A 21,310-nucleotide genomic window follows, 5' to 3' on the forward strand; every position below is an offset into this window, starting at 1 on the left:
ACCAGTAGTGCAGCTGCGTTTAAAAATGGAATGTTACCGTTATGTCATTTTATATTGGATTTTGAGTTTCTAAAACGTCCCACTTGACGCGCTGTTCAAACTCTCGAGTTCAAAATAGCTGAAAAATAGGTATATAATTATGTTATCAAATAAGTAACTTAAAACTTACGCATATTGGAAAATTTATTAAAATTAGTAAAATAAATTGGAAGACTTTTATGCGGTTTTTGTATAATTATGTAAATTGTATCGGTTTATTTTTAATAAAGGTGTAAAACATTAATGATTAGCCATTGACTTGAATAATAACAACAAGAGACATCCTCAATTATTCAGATGTCAAAACAGGAAAATATTACATGCAAGTAATAACCAGTGATTACTAAATAGCGAAGACTGACAACTCCCATACAACGCCACGAAAAACGTCAATGATGTAGATTGGGTATATTAAATATTATTTTTACATTAGTTATTCACAAATAATGAGAACTGCCACCCTACTTATATTTTATAGTTTCAAAACGTAAAATTGGACTTGACTGACAGTAGTTATAGTCAGAAAAGTGAATTAGTAAGCATAAATGAAGCATTTTGAACCCTTAGAAAAGGTTTAAAATAAAAAAAAATAGTTAAACTCCGCGGCACCAAGAATATGCTCAAAATGCTTTTTCTCAAAAATGGACGGCAAAGTCGACTTTGCCGTCTAAAAAATAGGTCGCGAAGCGCGTAGTTTATGGTCAGTCAAAAATTAAAAAGTTAAAAACATTGCAGTCTTGATTTTGGGACTGCAATGTTGCATACAAATTCCATTATTTGTCGAGTTCCAAACTTTTTAAAAGTTGAAATGACCATATCAAATGAAGGCACAGGCCCATTAAACAGCCAAACAGATGATTAGTACCGCGACTATTTAGATGTCTCAAATAGGTTGGAGTATTTTGGGCAGAAAAATACACTTCTATTTTTTTATTAAAAAAAAATAAAAAGGCGGCAAGGGCTTTTTTGTCAAAATATATATGTAAGAACGTTGCTTTTGTAAAATATTTCTATGATATTTATATTTCTTGCACCATTTTTGAGAAAAGCACTATATATGACTTGGCTGGAAGGCTACTTGCTGGCTTCTGATTCAATTAAACGGACTCCCAAGGTCGTCCGTTTAAAACGAATCCTCAGCCTGCAAGTAGCTACTTCCGAGCCTCGACACAGTAGCCCCGAGTACATTATTGTACTATTATTATGCTTTATATTTTTAATATTAAATAGATATCCTAAATATAGTATAGGTATTCAAATGCATATGCTATGCATATTATACACAAACGCATTATTTATAATATTATTAAAAGTACACGAGGAACACGGTACTTATTATAATGGAGTTTATTCGTCTTGAATATTTACTAGTCTCTGGTGAAACTTACAATAACAATTCACTCTTTAGTTGCAATTTAATAATAGTTCTCTATTTGTTTTACTTAAGAACGGTAGCAAATATGTATATTTATATATTGACTACTTTATTGTTTGTGCTGAGAAATGTGTCATTAGTGCGAACGAATTGTTATGGAGATCTAACTATAACAGTGTTAGATGCAAACAATGCTGCCGGACTTTATTTCTACCTACCTGTTGGAAAACCTTTAGAGATTTTGTGCTCTGGTCCAGGTCCACTCGAAATATCATTATATGGTGAAAGTCTACCGATAGATACTATCAACAGTACTACTGTTAGATTTAAACAGGAGAAACCTGAAAAACAAGCATCTGTTTACGTTTGTAGCAATTCAGATATAAAATGTGCATTACGCTTGGTAATAGACAATCCTCCTGAGATAAAAGATTTCAAATGTATTTCGAAGAATTTGGAAGTTTTGAATTGTAGCTGGACAAATAATAATGTACTAATATCAAATGTATCATTATGTTATAAAGTGAATAACCATAAGACAATTCCGTGCCGTGTGAATAGAAATAGAGATATGGATTATTGCACCTGGGACACTCAGAGTAGTCCACGTTACAGACAACAGGAGGAAAATATCTTATTTTTGATGGACGCTTGTAATAAATTCGGTTGTACTCATAACATGTACAACATCGACCATATAAAAATTCTAAAGCCAGACCCGCCTCTAAATCTAAAAGTGTTAAACAAAACCACGAATAACGCTGTTTTAGAATGGACGATATCAAATAACATGATTGACTTTTTACAAGACGGATTGGAACACAAAATAGAATACTGGTTTTATGGAGCCCAATTTCGCCAAGTCGATTCAACACTTCCATTAAAACAAAGGAAATATCGCTTTGAGCTGTCACTACCGTGCGCTAACCAATACTATGAAGTAAGAATTTCTATAAGGCCCATCCGGGCTTCGAAAACTGGAATGTGGTCAGAACCTTCTTCGATATGTTTCTCAACTGATGCTGAAATAAAAGGTGATATAATGATAGATCCTGCCTGTGATACTGTAACAGAAACTCCGGAAGTTATGATCTACTTTGTAAGAAAATTGAGACAAAGAGTTAACAAAGAATTATCTAAGTTTAAAGAAGAAATTCGACAGTTGAAATTAAGAGCTGTTAGTATTTATAAATAACTGATAAAGACCAAAAAAATATAACTAAGGAAGAAAAATTTAATATTCGATTTAATGTGTTGTGTGGCATTAAGTTCGCCATTTGTACATTATTTTTATGTTTTGTGCAATAAAGTTTAAATAAATAAATAAATAAATAATGTACGTATACATTTGAAACATATCTGCTTTTTAGTAATATACATAAACAAATAATGTTATTTTGGTATGCTTACAAATAAATACTACGCAAAGTAGCAATCCTTCTGATTGTGTGTTTCTTTTTTTAATTTATGTCTTTATTTATTTATAGGTATGTACTCGGAGTAATTAACAATGGAGCCGCCATTAACAGGCGTTCCCCTCTGTCGAAAATAGGCGGCCAATGGTCAACCTCATGTCAACCATATGTATGGACTGACGTTTATCTGACATGACGTACCTATACATTTGATGTGCCCCTCCCCCGCAAAAAACGGCAGACTATTTTGTACCGAAAATTTTAGACATGGCGTCTCCATTGGTTATATCCTCCAAGGGTATGTATTATCAATCAGGCCCGGCATTGTGCCACGGCTCATGGAAGTTTAGGGTCCGCTTGGCAATGGGTGTACCTATGGTTTCGTCAAGATGTTTTCCTTCACTAAAAAGTGACTAGTAAATAATACTATAACAAATAACATTTTATATTTACCAGTCATTCATTGGTTTGAACCCGCGACCCCCAGATTGAAAGTCGCACGCCCTGCCGAACTAAATACAGAATCCTTGCTACTTAATTATATTTTGTATGACAAGAGACTTGATGACGAGAAAGAAAAATGTACCTCAAAGTGTTAATTACTTAAATCAAATTACAAAAAATGCCCTACCTATTTCCGCGCCTGAACTTTTTCCTTATTTTTTTTTTAATTTCTTGGTACTCATTATGGCTACGTGCTAATTATAAAAACTCCCTTGCCAAACTCACCCCTGACAGAGATTAAGACGATGAATTCTTAACGGGGTTCAGTGAAAAGCTTGGAAATGAGCCTTTTTTTAGTTCCTGCAAATACATTATTAAAAAGTTTGGTGAAATTGAAATATTTTTGGTGAAGAGTTTCTGTCTAGTGAAATCTTAAGATTTTTTTTTTATTTGGGGTCCGTTTCAAAAAGTAATAATGCTAGGTACAGTAGGTACATAATATATCTTTGTGTACCTAAACTTTTTACTCAATGGATTGGATACGTAGGTATGTCTAAACCAATTCACTTCAGCAGCGTCAGCTTATAAGGCGTTTTTCACTAAGTTATTACGGAAACAAATTTTTAAATGAATGGTCATTATCTCTAAAACAAGAGCGATTTCATAAAACTTTGTATGAAATTTTAGTCACTAAATATGGTAATACGGTCAAGAATATATCTTTAAAATCTGTCGGGTTTTACCAGCCCACAGAGTACGAGTATATTAATTCACACCAACGGTGCAGAATATCCCAAAGAATTTAAATAATATCATAATCTCTTTCCACAGCGTACAGGTTGCAAAAATTTTCACGGAACAGTTAAAAATACACCCGGGTGCAAATACACCCAATTTAATATACTCCAAAAAGCTCCAATCTGTGTCATTGTCAATGAAATTACACGCTTTATGAACCGAAGTTATTGAATAACCCAGTGCGTGTATGATCGAATGAGCCTTTTGTCATGTCCGTGAAAGGTTTAACGGGAAATGCTGATTTCGCTGGAGTATGTTTTTGTTAACGTAGTTAAAATACAAAAGCATTAATAGTTACAATATAAACAAATCGATCATATGAAGCAATTCATTTTTCCTTTTACTTTCACTTAGTGTATTGAGTTTGTAAGTAGTCGTACTTCATTTAAAATGGTGTAAATACTCGTATTTAATTTGAATAATCAATCTATACCAAACAACAGAAATACCAATAGGTAAGTTTTTTGCCAAACATTTCATCTTTAATACCAGCTGTTATCGCAGACTGTACTTTTTCTTCAACAGACAACCTAATACTCATTGAGACAATTCTAACAAACCCAAACACAATTCCATTCAGTTGTTTTATTACTGAGTTCCAATGGCCTCCTGTGTTCATCATCAGATCAGCTCGATCGCCCCATAATAGTGCATTGTCACTCAACGCATGTGTTTCAGCTCAATCGAACTGGTTCTAAATTAGCTTGCAAAATGTCACCCGAACAAATATAATACAAAATGAATAAAAACAAGCATTGCAAGTTTAAAGCTTGTAATAAATTAATCCACTTGAATATCTAAATTATTGCGAAGGATGTATGCAAAGTCTTTGGAAAAGTCCAACTTATTCCAACGAGATTAGAAAGCTAGAAGCGAAGGTAAAAAGCAGAAAGGATAACAGTAGTTCCGTGTTAGTTTTCTAACAACACAGAACTCACACAATAGGATCCGTTTTATATATCAAACGATAAAAGTGTAGGAAAGTTGCAATTGCAAACAGAACAGAACTTGCATTCCCTAACTTTGGTACTGGGGCGTGATCTAAACTCTACAGGTGGAACAATCGTATAGGTACTTAATCATCATCTTCTTCGCGTTGTCCCGGCTTTTGCTATGGCTCATGGGAGCCTGGGGCCCGCTTGGCTTTTAATCCCAAGAATTGGCGTGGGCAATAGTTTTTACGAAACTGCTATCCGACCTTCCAAATCAAAGGGTAAGCTGCACCTTATTGGGATTAATCAGGTTTCCTCGCGATGTTTTCCTTCACTGAAAAGCCAGCGGCTAGTAAATATCAAATGATGTTTCGTTAAGTTCCGAAAAAGTCATGGGTACGAGGCGGAGTTCGAACCCGCGAAGTTCGGTTTGAAAGTCGCAGTCATGTGTACGGATTTTTAAATCTTGATGAAAGGATTTTATAAGGCGATGGCCCGGGCCGGGCCGGGGCGTCCGACACTTCGTTCTATGACTGGTGATCGGTTATTTTTTTGCCCCGACCCAGCCTCGGGTTGGTCTAACGTGAGTCATATTTAGTAAGTCAGAGACCCAGAGGAAGAAGGAGAGAGAGAGAGAGACAGAGAGGAGTTACGTGCGTTGCCGATGGGAGTATTAGTTAACACCGAGGGCGACAGGTCATTCCAGCGCGTCTTCGGGTGGAACAATCGTAGGAAAAGTGAAATTTTAACAAACAACATACGCACAGGATGAACGTTTTAAGCTTGAACAATGTCGGAATTCCTCGCACTGCTCAAGTATTTTAAAGATCTTCAGGTTTTTACCTAATGTTCTTAATTAGCTAAGGTTCCGTTTTTGGTGTGTTCCTTATTGAGCACATTGGGCAATATTATATGAAACTCTTGGTAGATTTTTGACTATTTTTGACGACCTTTATCTGACTCAGGTATACCTATCACTGAATGATGTCCCTTCTCCATAATATTACTCTCTCGGTTCCTTATAAACCAAGCAACATATCTATCGCCATACGCACGGCGGGCCAAGTTCGTCGCCTCGCTAGTACAACTCCCCTTGTTTGTCTTTTCCATACTCGTGCGTGTCTGTACGCTCAATTTGAGATACGGAGTATTATTACGCCTCGACTAATGTAATTATTGGCTAAGAGCAGGTGTTTTTTATGGTTGTCTCCGTTTTTAATGTTTATCGTGTCGTAATATCATCATCATCATCATCATTGCCGTTTATATAAATTTTAACTTTGAGTTTATGATAAGCCTTGACGGTTTTAAGTTGTGAATGTGTGAGTATAGAGCGTAAACTAGAAAATCAGCGTAACAAATACAAGTTTTTTAAATAATCCATATTTTGCACGTAATAATAAGTATTAACCTACGTCTCGTTTGGCTGATAAATATCTAGCGCCAAAAAACAAAATCCAATATGTCTCCAGCTCTTGGAATACACTTCGTATTTAGTAACATATGCTCGATTTCACAATATTATACTGTTCCTGTAACGTATAGTGCTGACTTTGCGTTGAGAAAGTTATGTTGTCTTTGGAAAGAAGCCAAGAAAATGTCAGTGATTTAACTAGTTGATTATAGTAATTTCATTAATAAAGGGTGAAGTTTAATACACCAAGATCAGCATTTCAGACTTTAACATAATTATAAGGAACAACTCGAGCGAAACGAAATATGTAAAGATCTTTCCTGACTAAAGTACCTACCTATATTTGAGACAACTCTGCACTCTGCACCGACTTTAAAGTGACAAAGTGTGAGAATGCCACTATACTTTTTTCTTTATTGTATGGTCAAAATAATCAAAGTTCGCATCTGTCACTTTTGATAAAAAAATGTTTTATATAAAAACCGGTTTATCGTTTCTCTGATTTTTTTTTATTTGTGTAATAATGGCTTGAGTTGAGAGTTTGTTTTCCAAGAACATTGGAGTATTCTATGCAAGTACTTATCTCAAAATTTTCGGAAACTTTGACTACTAAAACTTTCTTGCATTCTATAAGTACCTACTTGAAAATCATTTAAAAGTACTTAAAACTTTTAGGTTTCCAGTCGTATTATTGGCTACTTTGAATTTACTATCCAGTTTCATTTCAAGGTAATAACTTAGTTCGTAAAGTTGTTCGCTTCGCTAGAGAAAATTGCAAGTTTGTATTGTTAGAAAACAGGATTAGATTGTTGAAATAAAGTCTTATAATTTCATTTAAGAATTAGATCAAAAGCATAATAAGTAGTAGTTTATGTGACTGTTACATACATAATGATAGGCATTAAAATACGAGTGTGGATTTATAAAACGAGCTGAAAGCAAGTTTAGTAAAAAACATCACACGAGTAACGTGCTTTAATGCCTATTTATGTACAGTCGCCATCAGATATATCGGAGCGGCCAAGGTGTTCACAATATCTGAACACGCACTCTAACGCCTTGACAATAGAGGCGTGCTCAGATATTTATGAGCAACTTGGCCGCTCCGATATATCTGATGGCGACTGTACAGTTACAAACACTACTTAAAAGTATGTGGACGAAATCGCGTTCAGAGGCTTGTTTACTATAGATTAAACGAAATAAATATGAATTTCAGAATATCACTTCTAGTGTAAATGTGAGCATGTCTGTCTGTCCAAAAGGCTTATCGCGTAAACCGCCTAAGCTCCTCAATCTGCTCATTATGATTGAAGCACCTCATTAGGGCAAACCTGATGCACATTGCAACCGAGCCTGCTAAATTACCTCTAATTACTCCTGCCAGTGACTAATAGTTCATAAAGATAGTCATTTCAATTTCCAGAACCCATTGAAAGGCTCCGTTACGAAAGCAAACAGTAACATACAGTGCCTTATGTTGATTCATAGCTTTATAGTGATCAAATTGATTTATATCGTAAACATAGATAAATATACCTAGTATATAGTAGTACCTATAGGACTACCCTATAGGTACTACAGCTATGGACTAAACTTTAACGTTAATTTGGCCATTTTTGCTTGAGCCTATTTTAATCTTTTTCGGTAATAATTGGCCTGTTCATCTATTCTACTATGACATTAATTACAGTTTTACATTAACATAGATATTATAAGCCTTTAACATATTTTTATTATAAGTTTGTTGCCTGTATAAGCGATCCGGTAAAAATAAAATTTGTTTATTTCAGACCATGAGATCCATAATTTTGTTAGTTAACCAGAAAAACTTACATCCTATGTTAGTACTTACGCAAAACACTTATAACCATTAACTATTTACTACCTTAACCTTGCCTTGCATAATGCGTGCAGAGACTATACCGGGTGTGGCCTGTAATATGAGCAAAAAATTAAACAGTAGGCTGTACTCATCATACTGACCAACATTAGTTCAGCGACTTTTAAAAATATCTTGTGGTTTGATTATTAATACACTTTAAAGTTTATACTAAGACGCAATGTATTGCGTATTTTGTTATGTCTAAGGTGTGACAAGCAACGTCAATCACAATTATATGGCGTGGCGATGGCGTCCATTGAAGATGATATTTATTTTGTATGAAAAATAGGGAGTCAAAATACTTCATAATTTTTAAAAGTTGTTGAACAAAAGTGTCACCGTTTGAGGAGTACAATCTATATTTTAATGATTTGCTCGTGTTACAGGCCACACCCGGTATATGCGTGATATATATGACTGGGGAATGTGAGTAAATTCGATCCTTTGTTATTCTAGTATTTTAAATCATTAGGTCTATTTGTCCAGAATCTTGGAAATATCTCTGCTTTTATTGTAAGTTTGTGTTATGCCTATACAAGCTATCCGGCTACTGTATATAGGTATTATGACTGGGGAATGTGAGTTTATATCTTTTTTTACTCTAGTATTTTTAAATCAATAAGCCTAGAGTGTTGGAAAAAGGTTTATATGCGAATTGATAGTCTATATTATTTATTCATCCTCGCTTTTACTGACATCATGTAATCCTATAAGTACACTCCCTACATGCCAACCATCCATCACTCCATACACTCCCGTCTCCTGAAGGAGCCTGGGGCGTTTGCTCCAGGGTGCGGCAAGCGAGGTGATTTGTTAAGTGTCTTGTGGGCTTACACTTGCTGTACAAATATATCGTCTAAATGAGCCTGTGGTCTTGGATATAACGTCGTAAATTTTAGTAATAGTAATTTAACAGCTGATTCTTGTACCTATTAAGCAGACACGTCTGCAAACTATACCATTATCATACTACCTTAGCAGCTGTTAATTTTACAAATAAATAAAAGGTGAAAAAATTCGCTGTCTTGGGCGGGACTCGAAATCGGGAATCTGGATCACCCATAGCCCATCGCTCTGCCATCTGAGCTAAATTGAACAACTGATTGAATTTTTATAACACCATTTTCGATTGACAACAATAAATTATTTATAATGTTCTAAATCGTTCTAAGAAAAAGACATGCTGCGCCGACCCCAAATGAATAGGATAAGGGCAAGCGAATGATGATGATGTTCTAAATCGTTTTAAGTTTTTCAATTTCCATGAAAATCGCGAATAAGTGTAAACCGGAAGTGGTGCTACCTACACCATTCCGGTAAGTAGGTAAAAAGTAGAAATCTCTAAAGGTTCCTACTATGGTCTTACGAGTATGTCACTTGAGATAGCATGCGATTTACGGCATACGATCGGTCGGTTGACAAATCATTCAAATATGTCAACAGAAAACTCGGTTGGGGTATAGGAAAAGTGGCCCGATTTTAGGACAGACAATTTTCGGGCAAAATTTTTTTTTTGCATTTTTGTTACTTTTTTTTATTAAACTTTAAAGAAAACTATAAAATAAGCATCTTTTATTGATTGAAGTTTTTTTTATAAATTTGACCGTTTAGGAACTAGAGCGATCTGAAGTTAAAAAAAAAACCAAAATCTTTAAACCAAATCATTAAACCAAAATCGTGGATAGTGGGGTGCTCTGATTCGGTTTTAAGGGACCTTGTCATTTTGGGTACCTTGAGAATCTGGTGACCAAAGATTTTGGTTTTTTTTTTAACTTCAGATCGCTCTAGTTCCTAAACGGTCAAATTTATAAAAAAAAACTTCTATGAATAAAAGATGCTTATTTTATAGTTTTCTTTAAAGTTTAATAAAAAAAAGTAACAAAAATGCAAAAAAAAAATTTGCCCGAAAATTTTCTGTCCTAAAATCGGGCCACTTTTGTTATACTCTGACCAAAAACTCGCCAACCTCAATTCCCTACAACTATGTAGTGGTGTGCTGACGTGCCCAAAATGCACAAGTATTTAGCAAGAAGATAGGGTACGTGAGCCACCTAAGGGCGCACCAGAGAGTGGATCAGCTAGCGACAGCTACACTCTAATAAAGCGAATTAAAAATTGCCTCCTACAGAGCACACAGTCGCTGTGGCCGAAATCGGACAAGAGAGAGAGCTCATTATAATCATCCAAATATCATTCAAGGTTTAAGAATGCATGTGTATGACCTTGACGGTACATATTTGTAACCATTGATGAATGTCCTATAATTTTTTTTTTTTATTGATATAGATATCTAGGGACTGGCCCTAAGGACAATAATAATGAGGCATGACAGGGGCCAGTACAGCGGTGTGACACCGCTACAACGCGATTGGTTGATGAGTTCGCATCACGCGCGCGATTGGTTGATGAGTTCGCATCACGCGCGCTATTGGTCGCAACTAGTTGCGTTAGACTGCACGATTGGCTGGAATTCGTGAGTCACACCGCTAAACTAGTACCATTTTTAGTACCCGTAAGGCCAGTATAGATATATACGTTAATGTTTGTAACAGATCCCCAAACGACCATCATTGCAATTTGAAATATGTTACGGAAAGCACTTTGAAAATTAAACTTAACGCTAACCTCCATATAAAACCCCTTCGAGATGTTTTATGAGCTATTAGAGTAATACCTAACAGAGAATGGGAAATATATTTTATCTGTTTGGTAAAGCATTACATGGGGAAGTATAGCTTACTTTTCTGTAGAAAAAAGATACGAAATATGTAACTTTTAATTATAAAAACAAACTTACTTCAGAAATCAGCCATCATTGAAAAGTACTCACTCTTATCCGATATGACTCCGAATTCAAAAACAGCCAGATTTTTCGAATTTGGGTAATCCAAAGGTTATGAATTTAATGTATACATTTTTACTAATAAAGGTCATTTGAGAATTCCACCTCAAACAGTATCCATTCATCGTATGGAATTTAGAATTATAATCATATATAATTGCTTTCACCGCCCTTTCTCCATTTATAATTAATTAATTTAGAATCCAAATAGAAAATATAGACTATACAAAATGGCCGAGTAGCATCAATCGGATGAGCCCCCAGTTCCTTATTTGAAATATGTGTTCTCTATGCACGGGATTTGCTAGTTGCGCAACCTTATCTATCTAAGCCTCACAAACGAAATCCAACCTTGACTAACGGAAATAAAGTGCACAATAAAAGCAAACCAATTTTTGCAATAGTAGGAATCCGCTTAGAAGGTGCGCGTTCCAATTTTGAAATGGTTTTGGCGCGAATGGCGTCGGGTTTGATTTTTTTTCATCGGCTTTAAAGCGGCACGAAGGTTGTTTCTATTCAGCCAACGGTAAAGAAGTTCAAAATAAAAAATCCATTTGCAAATGTATTTAAACGAATAATAAGTTGGCGTTTTCGATTTTTATTTAAGACTGCGTTTAAAAATCGTTTGAAATTGGTGTTTCATTGACGTACATGGATGTAAAATTCGTTTTGGTGTTTACAAAAAAGCATGTACTGTACCTATTTAAACTTGACACAGCATTTTATAACTTAGACACCCACAAGTGAAACAAGGTCCTTGGTCATTGACATAGCTTATCAAGCACTATCCAGACCTACGTGGTAGAGGTGAGTATGTACGAGAAATTACTTAGTAAACCACGTACATACTTACCTCTCAGGCGTCGCTCATCTCGACATTCCTCATGCGGTCTTGGAGTTTGATACCGACAATGGCTTCATGGCTCTCTGTGCCACTCGGATTTTATGCACTGCCTCCCTAGTGAACGTCCATGTCTCGGCATCGTAGGTCATGGTCAGGCATTATGGTATGGTAACGGGTTTGAGGATGTCCGCTAGTTTATTGAATGCCGCCGAACCCAGCTGGAATCTCCTAAAGATCTTCTGCTAAGGCGACAGATCACAGGCAGAGAGATCTGATATAATATGTGGAATGTGTGACCAATTTCCCTATAATAAACTTCATTACTTTTGTATTCTTACCGCTTGTTTTTAGGATGCTCGTTTTTTAAAATCTTCATTCTATTTTATCCAATCCATCATGAAAACTATTTGTTTTGCTGATAGCCGTTGTTTGAGCCGAGTATTGCATTTGTGTCCCAGATTACTGTCACTAGATGGCATGTTTGTGCCTCGCACTTAATCAAATACTCATAAAAGTGACGTTCGCATGTCAACTGCAGCTGTTTTAAGCAACAAATCCGTTGCGGCGTCGTTGTTGCCGTCGCTGTGACTGTCAACTTTCTTGATAAAATGAGTAACGGAATGAATGTCATCGCGGCAGTAATGCGACGCTGAACAACTCTAATTTTATCAAAGAAATAAAGAAATGCATTGTTATATTCAGGTTTAAAAACAAAACTTTTAAATACAGTCGCTACAACATATATATGTCGGCGGCCGATCGTAAGATCAGGCAGATCGTAATGTCCTTGTTTAATGTTTTGACGATAGTCACATTAAACCAATATATAGGATAGGTTCGTTAGGTTGCAAACTGCCCAGAAATAGGAGCCCCGCGTACCTAGCGGGGCTCCGTCGACTCAGGGAACGAGTCAAAGATTTTCACGTTTCACGTTTAGGAATTTCACGATATGCCTGATCTTACGATCGGCCGCCGACATATACATTGGATTGGTGGCTACCGGGGGCCGCCGAATTTCGATAAAAAATTGGCAAACTCTTCCTGTAGCACAAACTAAAAATAGTTAGTGTAATATTGTAACATTTTGCAAACGCCGTGAATCTTTCTCTATCTTTCACTCCCTTCCTTTTTCTGTGTCTATCCTATCTCTGCTCCTTTAAAGCGCTATCCCTCTTTTTACTTCTACTTCTTCCGAGCCTCGGCGTTCTTTGTGAGATTATTGGACCAACATAATGCGAAATCTCATCATTATCATCATCATTGGCCACATCTTTTGTTGTAAATGCAACAAGCAACGCTCAGTGGTTTATGGGGATCCCGCCGGTCGCCGTTAATGGTTAAATCCTATAGCAGCGTGGCATTTTATACCACATCGATCGCACACAAAGCGCGAGTTCGCAGTTCTCTAGCCAGACATCGTCATGCTTTGATGCTCCGGCTTCGTTTCCAACATCATGCGAAATCTAAGTTAAGTGTAATCTATGATTTGTGCAGCCTTGCTCGTTGAACCGTTGCATTTTAATGGAAACAAATAGATAACTCTGAATGGATTTTTAGACAAACCTACATGCACGGGATATGATTTGTGTGAGCTTTTAATCCTTAATTGGAATATGAGAAACTGGGGTTTATTTATTAGTAAATTTTGCATCTAGATTCATATATAATATGTAAAAAGTGAAATAAATAATAATAATAATAATGTAAAAACCGAGAAGGACAAGTCCAGTAAGTACGTAGACTTGGCTCACGAGATAACCGCTATGTGGGATGTTGATTCGACGATCATTGTCCCGATAGTCGTTTCAGTGAACGGTCTAATAGCGAAGAGTCTCGACCAACATCTTAAGAGACTCGCTAGGTGGTTGGATCAAGGGTCAGATGCAGAAGGCGGTGATCTTGGACACGGCGCGGATAGTCCGCCGGTTCCTCTCTCTGCGGCCCTAACCACCGGCAGCTTGGGCCCTGCCCCGCTGCTGGCGGCACCCTAGGTTAGGTTTTTTTTTATAATGTGTTTATACTTATTTTTTATTGTTTTTTATGTGTTTTTGTATTTTACTTTTATATTCACGTTATAAATGACCTAGCCTAAGAAGAAAAATAAATAAATAATTTAGCCTACATACGTCCCACTGCTGGGCACAGGCCTCCTCTCAAGCACGAGAGGGTTTGGGCTATAGTCCCCACGCTAGCCCACTGCGGAAAAAGTTAAAAAAATATGTAAAAGTAATATCTAATATAGAAATCATAACAGCATTAATTCATTAGTAAAGCTCCAAAATAATGTAACAAGTATAGTCGCCATCAGATATATCGGAGCAGCCAAGGTGTTCACAAATATCTGAACACGCCTCTATTGTCAAAGCGTTAGAGTGCGCGTTCAGATATTGTGAACACCTTGGCCGCTCCGATATATCTGATGGCGACTGTACAAAGCTCGTTACCTGTTTACGGTACGGTCAAGATAATAGAGGCGAAAAGTGGTAAACCACTTTCTTGGCTGACTGTACCATCCCATCACCTACTCTGTTAACTGTACGTCGTAACCTTACAAAAGGCATAAGTTCCACTTATGTACAGTTCGGAGTGTTGCTGTTTGTACAGTCGCCATTATATATATCGCTCGGCGACGACTCTCTTAAGCAAGTGGATTAGATTCAGATATCTGGGGAGCACAATAACATCCAAGTGCCACCTTGACGACGAAATAAACAATAGAATCGGAGCGGCTGCTGCTGCTTTCGGCAAACTGCGCGTCAAGGTGTTCCGTTCACATGACATTAAGCTCCAGACAAAGGTCTCTGTGTACATGGTAATAGTTCTGCCCAATCTCCTGTATGCCTCCGAAACGTGATGTCTCTACCGAAAACACATTCGGACATTGGATAGGTTTCACCTTAAATGCCTGCGTGACATTATGAACATCTCTTGGTCAGATCGTGTCAGGAACACCGAAGTTCTACGCCGTGCTAATGTCAGCGGCATTGAAGCCTATCTAATGCGGTGACAGCTGCGATGGTGTGGTCATGTCTCCCGTATGTCTAACGACAGAGTGGCTAAGTGCATCTTTTACTCTGAGCTGCAAAATGGCAAGCGGAAACAGGGCGGCCAACTTTAGCGCTACAAAGATGTGCTGAAGCGCCACATGCAGAGATGTGACATTGAGCCATCGCACTGGGAGACTTTGGCACAAGATCGGCCAAAGTGGAAGCATACAGTGAGTACCAAAGTACAAGCCTTCGAAGAGCAGAGGCGAGTGGAACTCGACGCGAAGCGCGACGAGTTAAAGGCCCGACCACCTGCGGACATCAATTACAATTTTGTCGGAGGGGTGCTGACCTGCAGTGAATGTGGCCGTACATTTACTGCTAAAATCGGTTATGTCAGCCACCTGAGAGCTCACGAACGTTGCTCTCAGTAATCAGTACTATACAGTCGCCGTGGTCGAAACCGGCCAGGAAGGTATGATGATGATGATATATATCGGAGCGGCCAAGGTGCTAACAAATATCTGAGCACGCCTCTATTGTCAAGGCGTTAGAGTGCTTGTTCAGATATTGTGAACACCTTGGCCGCTCCGATATATCTGATGGCGACTGTAATACAAATTCGTAAAAACCAACTAAAGGCAGACGCCAAAAACAAAATTTCATCTAATGAGCTTTATTGTCATCTCACGACTCGCGGGCGTATTCGTAAAAGTGAATGTGAACCATACGCTCATTATAATAAATTCAATTAATAGATTCAAATATAACTTTATATTTTTAGATTTGTACTGTAAAAATATAGTAGAGTTGTTTTTTTTTTTGTCGTGATGTTATTTGTTACTATTAGCTAAATATGATTGATGATCTTAGACCCAATTCCTGGCATTTTACTTTTCAACCTCTGACTCAAATATATATATGTACCTATACTCTCTTCGTGAGTGTTACGTGCCCTTAACTTAAACGTGAGCACTTGAGCAGTTGCGTTAACTCAATCAAACACAGTTTACCTCATTTGCACCAATATCAGTACGAGGGAGATACTTTGTGAGTTTACGCAGTCGCTAGTGAATAATTATGTCAGTGGTAAGGATACTAAGCAACCAATCTGAACGAGGCACTGTCACGCATCCCCATTCCTTCTATAGTATGAAGAAAAATGGACGCCTCTTTTTGGGCAAATTTGCAACCCTCCTGGGGCCTATTCGAACTAACACTTTGATATGAAAAAGATGTCATTTTGTTAGTATTTGCGTCTCGCTCGCGTCAATGCATTGAGGTACACCTACGAAACGAACAAGTTTAATGCCAACTTAAAGTTATACACTACATACATTTTTATTGGCAATTTGGAAAATGTTAAATGTTATTTATTTAAATCACTCTTTTCTTTTCTTTTGATCGAGCTTAAGAAAAAACTGTCCCAAGATTTTTATTTACATTCGGTTACCATAATTCATAAACTTTGTATGACGGTAACAGAATTGCAGGAATGAAAAAGGTGCCTATTTTTCCTCCTATATTGAGATCGAAATAGCTCGTGATTCTGAATAAAATACCGAAAACTGAAAAAAAAAGTGTAGAGTAGGTACTTTAACCCTTTTTCAGCCCGCACCAATCTACAAGAGTTTTCCTAAAAATCCAAATATATTATATTGCAATGAATCCAGCTTTGATGATTTCCCGAAATTGCATTCTGATTTGAACCTGAAATCGGAATGCTAAATTTGAAATTCTATTGGCACGAATGTGGTCGATAAATCGTACTATGGAAAAGGATTAAATAAAATGGCCCACGAGCAGAATGCGCGTGCAAATGGTATCAATTTATATCAAAATGTTAGTCCGAATTGGCTTGGCGTGCTAATACGTTATTTTATTAGACTCTGGGGGAGTTTTTAAAAGGCACTCCTTTTATTATCGTGTGAGTGTGACTTGTGTGTGGTATGACATGGATTACATAATGAAATACGGTGGGTTTTTTATACAATTCCTTTACGTTAATTTTACAAGCTTTTATACCTCTCGTGTCGAATGACGAATGAGATAGTTAATTTTAAGGGTTCAGTACCTCAAAAGAAAAAAACGGACCCTTATAGGATCACTCGTACTTATGTCTGTCTGGCTGTCCGTCTATCACAGCCTATTTTCTCGGAAACTACTGGACCAATTACGTTGAAATTTGGTCCACATATTTTAATATAGTCAGATAACCTTTTTTGTATCAGAAAGCATTGAAAACATCAATGTACTCTAGCGTGAATTAAGTTATGTTTTAATTAGATAAGTATATTAATTAGTCCGAAAGCACACCAACTTTAACTCAATTATTATAAAAATGTGTACTATTTTTGTCAAAAAGGATATAAATCACAAAAGTACAGTTGTTATCTCTCAATTTATCAGAATCCTCGGTATAACGCAGATGTCAGCGCACTTTATGGCACATCCAATATGATTTATTAGCGTTTTCATCTTGGAATATTTTATTTCAAAACTTTTAGTAGCTCTACTATGAGTTCCGTGAATGACAGTCGATAGTTAGAAAGTTAAGAAAAATGTATGGAGTAATTGTACAGAGCCTCTACCGGTCACCTAAAGAACTAAAAATTTCAATTGGTACCATGAGTTATAGACGTTTTTACGCGAGTTTTCCATACTTGCCTAACTTCACACCTAAAACGCTCTCTTTCTAATTATATAATGAAAACTGAGCCAGAATTATTCTGCGTAAATACTTTACGCGAGTAAACGTGACAGATGTTATCGAAAAATACGTGCGTTTCCAACGTGACATTTCTGTCAACTTGTAAACACAACAAATACGCAGATTTTTCACGAGTATTAATACAATTTTCAACGTAATATGTATACATTTATAACAGTACGTGAACTTCAAGCAAAACTTTAAGGGGTAAATCAATTAATAGCTCGATAAAAGGCTGATTTAGTACAAAGGTAATGAGTTATACTTGACATCATATTTTCCTGTTTCTACTGCTACATTTGCGAAGATCACATTGCTTACTAGCAGTTTTTGGTTTTAGGCAAGAACCAACATTTCCATGAAAATCCGGATGGCATTATGTATGCATGCGTATGCATGTATGCAATAAGAATTAAGGCTCATTACAAGGAGCGGTAGAATATGTTGCTGCTTTTGTTGCTGGATGCACACTGCACATAACACATAGTAAGAATACCGCAAGACCTATTATAATATGTACGCAAGAATTCCTACGTATTTTATTAAGTATTATCATCTTACATAAAATAAAATACAAATGTTCTGTGAGTTTATTTATTGTTCGATATTAAACTTTCGTGAGACATATTTTAAATTGTTTATACGACAACGGTTCAACGGTTCAACGGTTAAATTCAAGTGAGTGAAACCGTTGTCGTATAAACAATTTATTTATTGTTCTTTAATAAGTAAGTATAGTTTATTTTCCGATGTTCAAATTCTTGTGTTTGATACCTAGGTAATCGTTTTTCATGTCAATTTGGTAACAGGAAATATAAAACTTTCTTCAAAAACTTTTCGTGGTGGTTTAGAATCTGAAAATTTAAATAAGGTTTAAACACATTTATTGCCAAAAACCCGCTGCATGGGTTCATTTTGTATTGGAAATGGGGCGCTTGGCACTGAAATATACTCGAGATCATTTACTATAAAATTAAGATCGCTATTAAGGTCAGGGTCTGTGCGGAAAGAGAAGAGTCGTAGGTATAATGTATGGGCTCCCCTACATTTCACAACTCTTCTCTTTCCGCACACTCTATTTGATAATGGTACTTAGCAGTAGAAGACGGCCGCTGTTATGATGCGGACTGAAGCGGACCATAATATAATATATACCTATTTTAGTATTTTAAGATTTCTTCTCATGTGTGTACTATTTTCATCATAGGTAATAAATATGTAGCCAAAAGTAGCCTGTATAATCGCGCCATATACTTTGCTTCCTATTTTTTAACACGCAAAGTTATAATTTTAACTCGTTAATTAATGATGTTTACGTAATTATCATATTTTGCAATTTTTTTCTTGAATACAATATATTTTATTTTATACATTGTTTACTAATATTGATGTATTTATTATTTTCGTAACTATGGCAACGTCAAATATAAAAAAATTTAGAATGAAGATTGAGTCAGTAACAAAGTGACAAAATTGGTCTTAGAGCATTTAATAACTGGAGTGGTCATTGAGTGCTTACTGTTAGGATTAGGGTTCCAAGCAGGAAAAAAAACTTGTTTTAACACCAAATAATGTTTCTTAATCTCAAGCAAGACTATATAGTAATGGCGTCTCATACAAGAAGAAAGAACAACTACATTTGTTTTATATTGACAACCGAATAAATCAAATATCATAGGGCCCGATTCGGATTTTGAAATAGATATCTTTTAGACATCACCATCAAGATACTCGTAGGATAACGATATCTTTAAGATCTAACCTGTCAAATTTGACATTGACGTGATTCTGGAGATACTCTTGAACGACTTCCTCGGGATTTGACTTAGAGATCCAATTCACATCTAATAGATATCTTACGCTATCTAACGTAAAAGTGACATTGGTTGCCCGAATTGCGCTGCAAAAGAGAACTAGTTGATATCTAAACTATAACGTATCTAGAATGGATCTAGTACGTGTCGTCTCTTGTGAATATCTTAGAATAGAATAGAATAGAATAGAATATTCTTTATTTGCTTGAAGTTCGAATACGGCAGATACCTAGTCTATATTCTTTATTTTTTTTGTTGACAATATTACTCACCCCTGTGCCGAAAAACTTGCACAATTGTGCAAACTTTTGTATGGACTGACATGGCTATTTGTACGTTACGTACAAATCATGTAGAAATAGCAATACATTTGACGTCCCCGCGTTTTGTAAAGAAAATGACAGCGATGATGATGAATGAATGAATGATCTCTTTTCTAAATGCTCTAAGTGGCGGCAAAGAATTATATGACAAAGAACAACTCTCAATCTTCAAAAGTGTGACCAAAAATGAAATGCAAGTGTGTGCGTAAATTGTCTATGTGAGATAAAAATAGTGATGTCCTGTTACAACATATTACTAATCTGTCGATGTTTGATTGCTTTATCGACTACTTTTTCAAATGTGTTATTTTAAACATTAAAATTCTACGACATTATGACGTATAAATAACAATTGCACTGCGTTTGCCATCAAAATCGTTACAGACTTATCTTAATGTAACTCTTACTGTGTTGCAAAGTGAAGTTATCATGACACGCTAAACATGAACACCTTCAAAAAGGTATAACAATCGTTATTATTTGAAGTCGGTTATAAAAACTAATATCTTAATGATGTTTTGTGAAGAAATAATTACATAGCTATTAATATGCCGACAAGTTATCGATATTGTCATATGAACATTTTGTCAAGCCCTAGCGTAAACGAACAGTTTATGTTTTTACACAAAATATCCTAAATTATTGACTAATATGATAAAATATTAGCACGGAACGGAAGAAAAACTTATAATGAACTGTATAAACCGGCTTCTTACACTTTTTACGCTGTTAATTTGACACAATATCGTTATGAAAATTTCGTTCGGAATATCATAAATCCTCTGAAATGAGTAATTGCTTGGATTATTTGGCCCTGTGACACTGCAATCCGGCACACTACAAGACACCATCTTCACTGAATTACTTTATTTAATACTTTTCGTCCTAATCCGTGTATATTTTTCAATTTGAAAATTACCGTGATACGCTCTTGGCCGTCCGCGGCCGTCGTCAAACTCAAAAGTGGTTACGTTTTCTCATTGGTAGTCTGACTCTTTCGCACTCATGGGATGTTCATATACGTGATGGCTTCCCTTTCGCACACTTCAGCTGTCTGTCAAGCGCAAGCGAATCCTAGGTCTATGAGTGGCGGGTAGAGGTAAAGGAATACAATCTCCATGTAATTAATTAATGAAAAAGTCTCCGTCAAAAACCTTAAGAGGGAAGTATACTATAGTAGTACCAATAAAAGTCTGCAGCGGATTTGATAGCCCACGCAGCTTAAGTGTTATTTATACGTCATAATTTCATAGAAGTTTTACGTTTAAAATGACACTTGCACTGCGTGGGCTATCAAAATCGCTGCAGACTTTTTACGGTCTGACTATACGTCGTAATCGTCCATACAAAAAGAGAAAACGTTTTTCCACTTCTAAATACGAGAAACTTCCATTCTCCATGATTTTTAGTATGGTATTGATACAATGAAAAACTAGGTTTATGGGTTTTTTTTTTTCGCTACTCTGGAGAGATTTAGAAAAATTATAA

The 21,310-nt window shown here is 36.2% G+C and overlaps 1 protein-coding gene across 1 annotated transcript; it reads left to right on the top strand.

The window, feature by feature from the left end:
• The first annotated feature begins 1,480 nt into the window (after positions 1-1,480).
• LOC134669833 (uncharacterized) lies at positions 1,481-2,634 on the top strand. Its single transcript, XM_063527453.1, has one exon. The coding sequence runs from the start codon at positions 1,500-1,502 to the stop codon at positions 2,607-2,609; it is 1,110 nt and encodes a 369-aa protein (XP_063383523.1). The 5' UTR covers positions 1,481-1,499; the 3' UTR covers positions 2,610-2,634.
• Positions 2,635-21,310: the final 18,676 nt, after the last annotated feature.

This window comes from Cydia fagiglandana, chromosome 13, assembly GCF_963556715.1.
Source record: "Cydia fagiglandana chromosome 13, ilCydFagi1.1, whole genome shotgun sequence".
Lineage (NCBI taxonomy): Eukaryota > Metazoa > Arthropoda > Insecta > Lepidoptera > Tortricidae > Cydia > Cydia fagiglandana.

Bases quoted from the DNA above. Each gene is read 5' to 3' on its own strand.
- LOC134669833 (XM_063527453.1), top strand. From the start codon at position 1,500: ATGTATATTTATATATTGACTACTTTATTGTTTGTGCTGAGAAATGTG.